This window comes from Enhydra lutris, unplaced genomic scaffold (genome assembly GCF_002288905.1).
Source record: "Enhydra lutris kenyoni isolate GAN:26980312 unplaced genomic scaffold, ASM228890v2 scaffoldscaffold45, whole genome shotgun sequence".
Lineage (NCBI taxonomy): Eukaryota > Metazoa > Chordata > Mammalia > Carnivora > Mustelidae > Enhydra > Enhydra lutris.
Genome location: NW_019154129.1, coordinates 11758591 through 11769825, shown reverse-complemented (window position 1 = coordinate 11769825; position 11235 = coordinate 11758591). Strand labels below are relative to the sequence as shown.

The 11235-nt window shown below is 48.9% G+C and overlaps 1 protein-coding gene across 1 annotated transcript in view; it reads right to left on the bottom strand.

Moving 5' to 3' along the window:
• LOC111156253 (chromosome unknown C16orf89 homolog) overlaps positions 1–6306 on the bottom strand; it is a 14189-nt gene extending 7883 nt beyond the window's left edge. The window contains exons 1-3 of the mRNA XM_022517011.1: positions 6084–6306; positions 1691–1840; positions 217–367 (exon numbers count right to left, since the gene is read on the bottom strand). Coding sequence (XP_022372719.1) covers positions 217–367; positions 1691–1840; positions 6084–6294 — 512 coding nt within the window. The 5' untranslated portion in view covers positions 6295–6306. The remainder of the gene's footprint in view (positions 1–216; positions 368–1690; positions 1841–6083) is intronic.
• Positions 6307–11235: the final 4929 nt, after the last annotated feature.

Here is an 11235-nt window from a genome sequence, read left to right as displayed (position 1 = left end):
TGGGGTGGGGGGGGGGGGGGGGGGGGGGGGGGGGGGGGGGGTGGGGGAAGGCAGCTTAGGTGCAACGGGGTTGAGAGAGGTTGGTGTCAGGGTGGCTGGGAGGTGGGGAGGCTGTGCCTGGTTCTGCACAGATCCTTGGACAGTGGAGACAGGAAGACTAGCAGAGAGCAAGTGATCTGGGTTTTTGGAAAGTGAGAGCAGGTGTAGGGGGCCCACCCTGTTCCCAGCAGCTGCACCAGACAGGAGTCACTGCGTTCCTCGGAGAAGGAGTCCTGTGGCTCAAACGTGGGGTAGACCATGGAGGCATCTGTGCTGGTCCAGGCATGCGGAAGCTTCCAAAACCCAGGCTGGATGGTCGGCTGGAACTCTGGCAGAAAGGCAGTACGAGGAGAAAACACCCAGGGGCAGTGCACCATGCTTTGCCTAATTGCACCCAGGCTCCTACAGCCCAAGCCCAGGAATTGGGTGTCCCTGCCCAGGTAGCCCTGACCACACACAAGCCTGCCCAAGGCTCTGAGCCTTGCCTGCTGCTTGCACATTATGTTTGAAACATTCAGGAAGCTCCTCCTCTAAAAAAAATTTTTTTTTTTAAACAATAGGAATTGGGGTGCCTGGGTGGCTCAGTCAGTTAAGCTTCTGCTTTCAGCTCAGGTCATAATCTCAGGTCTGGGGATCAAGCCCCAAGTCAGGCTCCCTGCTCAGCAGGGAGTCTGCTTCTCCCTCTGCCTCTGCCCCTCCCCACGGCTTGTGCTCTCTCTCAAATAAATAAATAGATAAAATCTTTTTTTTTAATATTTTATCCATTTATTTGATAGACAGAGATCACAGTAGGCAGAGAGGCAGGCAGAGAGACAGAGGGGGAAGCAGGCTCCCTGCCGAGCAGAGAGCCCAATATGGGGCTCGATCCTAGGACCCCGACATCATGACCTGAGCTGAAGGCTGAGGCTTTAACCCACTGGGCCACCCAGGAGCCCCAATAAATAAAGTCTTAAAAAAAAAAAAGAAAGAAAGATGTTGAGGGACTTCTTTAGGGTAACACAGGTTGGGATGGTCTTAAGGGCCAGGATGGGGCACATGGAGATCAGGGGTAGGGAGGGAGGGGATGTGGTGGTGTGCAGCTGGGCTGTTGTGTGAGAAGGAAGGGTTTATCGGCTAACCATCTCCTTGTTCATTCCCACACACCTGACTGGGAGCTGGGAGTCTAGGCGGCCGAACAAGCATTAGGGGCTGGTTTTATACATCACCCCCCTCTCTCACCTCTGGAATGATTCACACCAGGCTTACAGGGTGGATCAGAGAGATACTAGCAGAATGCTAATATTTGGTGTGCAAAGGGCTGAATTATTTTTGAGATTTCTTACTCTCTGGGACAGATCAGACCCTCCCCTCTTGTCTAGGACGCAGGCTCCCAAGCCTGGGGTGAGCTGAACAAGGGGAGGCATGTTCCATACTCCCAGCCACTCTGCCCTACCATTCAACCCCTCCCCGTCTCATCACTCCCTGTATGGGTGGGAGAGGTCATCACAAGTTGGCCAGGGATGGCCAAACATTCCCCAGGTTCAGCCTGTGTGCTTGGCCCACAGGAATCAGTTGGTTAAAGATTGTCCCAGATTCTCTGTTACACCATGAAGAGTGCCCCCAGATGCTGTCTGTGTTCCTGAAGTAATGGGACTCTAGCCCCTGCTATTACCTCTTAGGTACTTGGGATCACTCAGCTTGAGGTAGGAGATGGATCTGTGAAGGAGAGGTTCTAGCTTTTCCACCAGCTTCCCCACACGCAGGCTCAGCTGCTGCATCTGGGGGTTCCGGGCCCACTTTTCCTGAACACCTTTTAGTTGCACTGGAAAGGAAAAGACTTCATTCATTCCATCATTTGACAAGCAATTTGAATAGAAAAGATTATCCAAACTTATGATGCTTATTGAACCTCCCTTTTCCCTCCAGTTCCTGAGAGGAAAGAATTGGCTGAGCTTGTTGGAAATTAGGCCTGTGGGGCTCAGCTGGGTGATGGGGGTGGGGCCAGTGTGGTGGAAGTTGGCAGCTAAGAATTTGGTTTCGGGAGGTGGGCCTGAGTTTAGATCCTGACTCTAATTCTTTCTTGTTGGATGACCAGAGAAAGATATTTAATTTCTTTCCATTTTACTTTCTTCATCTATAAAATGGGGGAAAAGATGGTCCCTACTTCTTAGAGTGGGGAGTTGTAAGGATTAAATGAACTAATGCATAGAGAGGACTTAGCATTGTCCACGGTGCAAAGTAGGCGCTTAATAAAGTTTAGTTGTAAGTATTAATTAGGGAGATCTAAGGTTTGTTGTACAAGAATGAGGAAGGGATTCGGATGCTGGGTGGAGAGCTGCAGTGTACAGTTGAGCAGGTTGTATACTGCACAAGGGCAGCATATATTCCTATCATGGGTTTGTGTGTTTTTTTTTTTATTAAAGATTTTATTTAAAAAAAAAAGATTTTATTTATTTATTTGACAGACAGAGATTACAGGTAAGCAGAGAGGCAGTCAGAGAGAGGAGGAAGCAGGCTCCCCGCTGAGCAGAGAGCCCGACTCGGGGCTTGATCCCAGGACCTTGGGATCATGACCTGAGCCCAAGGCAGAGGCTTTAACCCACTGAGCCACCCAGGCATCTCATGGGTTTGTATTTGTATTAAGACAATTTTCCAGCAGATGGCAGGCAAGCAACTTGAGGAAAGAGACACCTTTTTCTAATTTTCACATTACAATTCACACCACTAGCAGTGGTTCTGCAGGGGTGGGAGAAAATGGTGATGGTGGGGAGATTAAGAGGTGGTCGAGAGAGGAGATGTGAGGGAAAGCCTCAGCACAGGGCTGGGAGTATGAGAGATGGCCTGAGTCCAGATAAGAACTTTGATGGGGAGGGAGGATGTGGTTTAAGAGTGTGTTAAGCAGCGGGGCGCCTGGGTGGCTCAGTGGGTTGGGGCCTCTGCCTTTGGCTCAGGTCATGATCTCAAGGTCCTGGGATCGAGCCCCACGTCGGGCTCTCTGCTCCTCGGGGAGCCTGCTTCCTCCTCTCTCTCTGCCTGCCTCTCTGCCTACTTGTGATTTCTCTCTGTCAAATAAATAAAATCTTTAAAAAAAAAAAAGAGTGTGTTAAGCAAGTCTTGTGGGGGGTGATGGGCTCTATAACACTCTTCTCCAGTTTTGGCTCTCTCCCTGCACTTGAACCTAGGCTGTCTGCTTCTGAAGCCCTGTTCCAGACTGCCTGGCTCTATTGCAGCTGGAGGGTACTGTCCTGGCACCCAGAAGGGGTAGCCAAGTTAGCGATAAGGTGCACCCAACCTGGCTTCATGATGGTATTTCTCCCTGCATGGGTGGCTGCTGCTGCCACCTTTTGGATCACTGTCCTGGCTGGCAGAGGCAGCTGGAGGGACCCTTTTCTCTCTTAGGGAGGGTCAATGTCCACTTGTCTAGCCCCAAGCAGAAAGGATTCGGGAGACCAATGGATATCTTGTTGTAACTGGGCCCCCACCCCCCAGCATGTGAACCCCTTCTCTTTGTCCTGGGAGGCTGAGAATGAAGATAGGACCTTCACAAAGAGTGCTGTGGCAACCCGCCAGTTTCCACACCCTTTCAAGGCCTTCCTGCATCATATGGAGCTGACCCTTGAAACCAATAAGAAATTGGGGAAATGATGGTGTGTGACCTCCAAGGCTTGGTTGTAAAAGACACTGAGGCTCCTGCCTTGCTTCTCTGAGGTCACTTACTCTGGGAAAGCCGGCTGCCATGTTGCCAGGGCACACAAGTAGCCATATGGCGAGGTCACATGGTGAGGCTCCTGCCAGCACTAACTTGGCAGGCCTGGGAGTGATTGGGGTGGCTCCTCCAGCCCCAGTCAAGCCTTCGGATGATCACAGCCTGGCTGACATCTTGACTCCAATCTCATTTGAGACCCTGAGCCAGAACCCTTGCCCAACTCTTCCTAGATTCCTGACAAATAGTCATGGTGAGATGGTAACTGTGTTGCTGTTTTATGCACCTGTTTGGGGATACTTTGTTACACATCTATAGGTTATGGCAAAGGGATAGGGGAGAGCTGTAGAGAGGAGAGGAGAGAAGAGGAGAGGAGAGGAGAGGAGAGGAGAGGAGAGGAGGGGAGGGGAGAGGAGGGGGTGGCCCTGGTCTGAGGCTGTTGTGTGGTGTTCTATTGGGCCTCCATTTCCCTCCTTCCCAGCCACCTCAACCCTGTGATGATTCAGACAGTGGGCGCTGAGTCAGACAGAGCAGGGTTCTAAGCCCACTGCCTACACTTGCTTGCTATGTGACCCTGGACATTCTCTAAAGCCTAGTCCCTGCATTGGTAAAAGGGGATAATCATAATGAACTTACTTCAAGGATTGTGGGGAGAAGTCAGCAAAATACCCCACACGAGCGTTAACCTTGTGCCAGCACTTAGTGGGTACTTAGCAAACTTTATGTTTTATTATCTCATGGACCCCAGAAAGCACACGGCCAAGGGAACCACCTGCCGTTCCTTCTCTTTCCGTAAGGAAATGACACGCCCATAGGACGGCTGCTGACAAAACCTGATGTCTTGTTCCAGGAACAACAACAGCTGCTTAGACGGAGCCCAGGGCTGTGCCTGACATCTAGGGTGGTCAGAAAAGTCAATGCAATGTCCACCCTCCCCTCAAGGGCTGTTGGAGGTCGATTTGAATATGATCAGCTGTGAAGCATAGGGAGGTTACTGGACCTCTCTGTGCCTCAGGGTCCCCACTTGCAGGGAGAGCAAAACAGAACACTTCCCCCTCTGGGCTGCTTGGAGATTACTAGCATCTAAAGGTACATTTGCCAGGCCACATGCTGTGGCTTTGTGGGGCCCTTTCTTTATTAAAAAAATAGATCAAAGAGGACGTCTTAAGACTGTATAAGTGTTAAATATGGATATGTTGACATTATATATTAGAGCATTCTCTTTGACTTAAAAGTTTATTTTTATTCCTTCTGACTTTAACAGAAATCAAAACAGGGTGCCTGGGTGGGTTAGTCGGTCAAGTGTCTGCCTTCGGCTCAGGTCATGATCCCAGGGTCCTGGGATCGAGTCCTGCATCAGGCTCCCTGCTCAGTGGGGGGTCTGCTTCTCCCTCTCCCTCTGCCCCTCTCCCCTGCTCATGTTCTCTCTCGTGCGCACGCTCTCTCTCAAATAAATGAAATTTTAAAAGAGAGAGAGAAATCAAAACATTTTCACGGGCCTCTGAAAGTATCTTGTGCCTCATGGGGAAGCCAGCCCTGTGGTTTATTACTATTATTCATTTCTAGAGGCATTAATTATAGGACAGGGCTGGGATTAAATGGAAACCCTGGTCCTAGCCTGAGAGGATCTTGGATCTTGGGGGTCTCCAGGATGGCACCTGGGGGCTCAGGAGTGCGGGAAGGACACTGGGAGTCCAGGCATGGAAGCAGACCTGTCCCAGGGCCCCTCCTCTTGCTGGGACCTGGAGTCCATGTGGGTGGAGGTGGCAAGCTGTTGGCCACCCCCAGAGGGGGTGATGGGGAAGGGGGGCCTGGCCAGAGCCCCAGGCTGAGACTAAGTCAGCTCTTTGTCACTTAGGTCAAGGTGGCCTTTGGAGAGGGGCTCCTGTAACTGGAAGTGTGTGGGGGGGGTGGTTCCTTGTTTGCCTTGGCCTATTGTCAGCTCCTTCTAGAGGATCTTATATCCCTGAAAGCTAAACAAACACTTGGCTCTTATCGTGGAGCCTTCAGGTGGCTTAGGCTAAAGTGGAGGGAGTGCACTGCAGCCTGATCTTAAGGGTTTCTGGTTTTTCCATAGCCATGCTCCCATTAAGACCCCTTGAGAGGGCATACACCCTCTGTCCATCTTGTTCGTGACATATCAGGACAAGCCCTATCAAATGAATCATTTCCTCCCAGGAAAAGAATAATTTCCAAATCTTTTCCCACGTAGTGTCTGAATCCTTTTTGCTCCTAAAACAATTGAGTACAGCAGGGCCCCAAGAGGGCTCCAAAAGGAGCAAGCCTTCTAGCAGAGTAGGGAGGTGACTGGCTGAGAACTGTTTTTCTGGTGGCCCATCCAGGGGAACAAGAATGCACCCACCTTCCAGCACCCGGAACCCCACCACGCCGTCCAGGTTGATTTCAGGCAGCCTCTTCTTCAGGAAGGAGGTGGCTCTCTCCAGCGCCGAGAGGATAAGGCCCATGATGGTGGCCTGGCCCGCTGGGGTATCCGGTGGTGCCAGCGAGGAGGGCTGCAGAGGGGGTGGTGGTACCAGCAGCAAGAGCAGGAGCAGGAGCCGTGGTCTGGGCATGGCTGGCCCTCTGCCTGAGGCTGGAGGAGTGTTTCAGTCCCAGGCAACCTGCCCCCACAGACACTCCTCCTGTCCCTTCCTCCTTGCTCCTCCCCTGCAGAGCTGGAGACAATTGGCGGGCCGGGCTGACCGGCAGCTGGAGGGGTCTGCTTACCGCAGGCGGTGGGGCGTGGGGTGGGTGGGGGGGGGGGGGGGGGGGGTGGGCGCGGGGGGGGGGTGGGGTGGGCGGCAGTCAGGCCAATCCAGGACTGGAGCCAGCTGGCTGCAAGCTCCCAGCCTTTCCTTCTCATTCTTTTTTTATTTTTATATATTTTTTAAAGATTTTATTTATTCATTTGACAGACAGAGATCACAAGTAGGCAGAGAGGCAGGCAGAGAGAGGAGGAAGCAGGCTTCCCGCTGAGCAGAGAGCCCGATGCAGGGCTCGATCCCAGGACCCTGAGATCATGACCTGAGCCGAAGGCAGAGGCTTTAACCCACTGAGCCACCCAGGCGCCCTCCTTCTCATTCTTGATTCTCCAGGCCCATGGGCTAAGTCTTGGAGCTACCAATTGCAGTTATACTCCAGATCTAAAAACATGGAAACGTAAAGGTTTTTCCTTTTCTGTTGTTTGAAATAAGTTTGGAACAAGCTTGTTTGAAACAGGATATTAACTGTAAAGGTGGGACACGTGGGCACTTAAAAATCATCCAGTGGCCACATTTTATTTTATTTTATTAAAAGATTTTATTTATTTATTTGACAGACAGAGATCACAAGTAGGCAGAGAGGCAGGCAGAGAGAGAGGAAGGGAAGCAGGCGCCCTGCGGAGCAGAGATCCCGATGCGGGGCTCCATCCCAGGATTCTGGGATCATGACCTGAGCCGAAGGCAGAGGCTTAACCCACTGAGCCACCCAGGCGCCCCCACATTTTAAAAAGTAAAGAAAAGCAAGTGAAATTAATTTTTTTTCAAGTAGGCTCCACACCCAGCATGGAGCCCAACTCACAATCCTGAGGTCAAGGCCTGAGCTGAAATCGTGAGTCAGATGCCTTATCGAGTGAGTCACCCCTGCACCCAGGCAAAATGAATTTTAATGATCTATCTTACTTGAACCAATGGATCCAAAACATTTCAACATGGAATCAATATAAAATGATGAACTTTGTAACTTTTTAAATATCAGTTTTCTCAAATGAGGTCTTTGAAATGTGGCATTTTATATTTGAGGTGCATTTCAACACAGGCTGGGCTCATTTCAAGAGCCCATCAATCACATGTGGCTGCTGTATTGTACACTGAAGACTTAGAGCCCTGCTTTGGCTTGTTCAGTGTGAACGCATATGTTTCCCTGCAGAAATTTTTAGAAAACATTTATGTCTTTATTTTAGAGAGAACACAGGTAGGGTAGGGACAGAGGGAGAGGAGGAGAGAGAGAGATAGTGAGAGAGAGCGAGAGAGTGAGAAAGAAGCAGACTCCCCAGTGAGTGGAGAGTCAGTCTTACGTAGGGCTTGATTCCATGACCCCCAGATCACAACCTCAGCCCAAACCAAGAATTGGATGCTCAGCCAACTCAGCCTCCCAGGTGCGCCCCCGCAGAAATTTTTTACTGGGGTTGGTTTACTGGGTCCTGTCCTGAACCTTGCTGGATGGTTACATGCACATGCGCCATATTGTCTTTCTAAAATCCAAAAAGTTCTGAATGCAGAAACATACCTGGCTCCCAGGGCTTCAGTTAACAGATTTTAGATCTGTAAAAAAAAAATAATAAAAATACCGCCACCAAAACTTTCATCTTGATGGTCCTTGTGGGCATGCTGTAGATCAACCATTTAATTTCATTCTTGTCCCTCCCTCCCCCACCCCTGCCAACCTTTTTATACATTTTTTCCCAAACATTTAAGAATGACAGCTTTATTGAGATATAATTCACATACCATAAAATTCGCCCTTTTAAAGTGTACAATTCAGCAGTGTCTTTTAAAGTAGATTCACAAGGTTGCTCAACTACCACCACTATCTGATTCTGAAACATTTTCGTTTCCCACAAAAGAAACCTGTCCCCATTACCAGTCACTCCCCACTCCCACCCCTGCCTCCTCAACTGCCCAGCCCCTGGCAACCATGAATCTACTTTCAATGTCCATGGATTTGCCCATTCTAGACATTTCTTAAAATTGGGGGAACTCTTCAGTATGTGATCTTTTGTGCCTGACTGCTTTCCTTCAGCGTGACGTTTTCCAGGTTCATCCATGTTGTAGCATGAATCAGGACTTGATTCCTTTTTTAAAAAATATTTTATTTATTTATTTGACAGAGAGAAAGAGATCACAAGTAGGCAGAGAGGCAGGCAGAGAGAGAGGGGGAAGCAGGCTCCCTGCTGATTACAGAACCCGATGTGGGGCTCGATCCCAGGACCCTGGGATCATGACTTGAGCCAAAGGCAGAGGCTTAATGCACTGAGCCACCCAGGCACCCCAGGACTTGATTCCTTTTTATGGCTGAATAACATCCCGCTGTGCAGCTAGATCCCATTATATCCTAGCCATTCAACTGTTGATGGACATATGAGTTATTTCCACCTTTCTGCTACTGTGAATAATGCTGAAATAAATATTGCTTACAAGTTTTTGTTTCAAAACCTGTCTTCACTTTCCTTGGCCATATACCTATGAGGCAGGTGTTGGATCCTGCGGTGAGTCTATGTTTAACTTATTGAGGAAGTACCAAAATATTTTCCACAGGGGCTGCATCATCTTACATTCCTACCAGTGATATATGAGGGTTCCTCATGCATACGTTTTTGTTTGCTGACCCCATGACATTTTATTTATTTATTTATTTTTAAGATTTTATTCATTTATTTGACAGAGAGACAGAGATCACAAGCAGGCAGAGAGGTAGGCAGAGAGAGAGAGGGAAGCAGGCTCCCTGCCAAGCAGAGAGCCTGATGTGGGGCTCGATCCCAGGACCCTGAGATCATGACCTGAGCCGAAGGCAGAGGCTTAACCCACTGAGCCACCCAGGCGCCCTACACCATGACATTTTAATATTGCAGTTATACCATATATTTGTTTGTGTACTGTGTCTATATCTGTGCCTTACATATAGGGAGAGTTAAGTTTTTTTTTTCCTCCCCAACAACCATTTTTTTATTCCCTTGGGTGTGCCATTGAGAATTAATGTTCTAGGAGAAGCTCATCACTATTGTCACTTCAGTTAATCCTGACAACAGCCTCTGAAGTGGGTCCTATTCTTTTTTTAAAAAATATTTTATTTATTTACTTGAGAGAAAGCAAAGGAGAGAGAGAGCACAGAGGGAGGGGGAGAGGAAGTACCAGATTCCCCGATGAGCAGGGAGCCCAATGTGGGACTTGGTCCCAGGATTCTTTTTTTTTTTTTTTTAATTTATTTATTTGACAGACAGAGATCACAAGTAGGCAGAGAAGCAGACAGAGAGAGAGGAGGAAGCAGGCTCCCTGCTGAGCAGAGAGCCCGATACGGGGCTCGATCCCAGGACCCTGGGATCATGACCTGAGCTGAAGGCAGAGGCTTTAACCCACTGAGCCACCCAGGTGCCCCGGTCCCAGGATTCTTGATCATGAGCTGAGCTGAAGGCAGATGCTTTACCAACTGAGCCACCCAGGCATCCAAGTGGGTCCTATTCTTATTCCCTTTTATAACTTAAAATCTGAGGCTCTAGGGGACAAGGTAAGTGGTTTCTTGTGACTTACTGTCTCACAGCTAGTATGAGGTGGTGCAGGAAATCCAACGCCTGAGTCCACATCTTAAGAATCAGGTGATCCTGCTGGGGTTCAATCTCCAGTCTCTAAAGGGGAAACTAACCCTCCTGACCTTTGGAAGGACTGAATTTCATATGTGATGTATAACAAATGGGCAGGCAGGACAAGCAGAGCTGGCTGAGCTCTGAAACACCTCTGACTGGTGATGCATCTTGCTCCTTTCTCCCTAGAGAAGCAATCCTGACTCCTTTGCCAGCCAGGGTTTCATCCTCTAGAGCATGGCATTTACTCTTGGTTTGTCATAACCATGGGACCTGGTCCTTAGACTCCTATTAGATCATCAGGGCAGAAGGGCCCATTTGAGATGGGAAGTACCCTCCTTAAATTACAGGTCAGGAAAGCCAACCGATGGAGAGTGACTTGCCCAAGATAATGAAACCCACCAGGCTGAGGTCTCCAGATTCCAGCCACATCCCACCACAAGAGGGTGGACAGAGTGGACAGGGTGTGTCCTCCAGCCTTACAGCCCCCGCACCTGCAACTGAGGGACTAAGGAGGCTGCCCTCCATGTCTGTCTGCCTATCCCTTCTATCTCTACATATTTACTAATTTTTCCTTTCCCTCTTTAGCTTAATTTTTAAGCCCTATCTCTGTCACTTACTCACTAATGGTGTGATCTTCAACATCCTTTTTGGTAAAAAAGGAGTCACAAGGCTATTGTGAGAAGCAAATGAGACACACATGCTAAGTCTTGAGCTGGGCTCTAGGGACACTGGAACCACATCTGCAAGGTGCTGCCCTGTCTAGGCTCTTATCAAAGGAGTTTTTTTTCTTTTAATTTTTTTTTTTTTGGTCCAGTGCATGAGTGAGAGAAGAAGCTTGAGGGCAGTGAGGGGGGCTTTACCAAAATGCTCTCAGTGTTTCTCAGCAAGAGGATCCCATCCAAAGTTAAAAGGCTATCACATGTACACACACTAAACTCTTTAGTGTGACTACTTTAGGGGGTAAAATGAGACTGTCAGTGGGAAAATCCTTCCTTCTTAACCACATACACTTGAAATCATTGTGTTTTACTTCCTTCTTTGTCCTTTTCCCTTTCTCTTTATAAACGTTTTATTCAAGTACAACATACATCCGGAAAAATGAACAAGTTTGCTGCTAAAAGAATTTTTTCTGAAGGACCACACCCATCCAGATCCAGAAAGACAACTTGAGGAG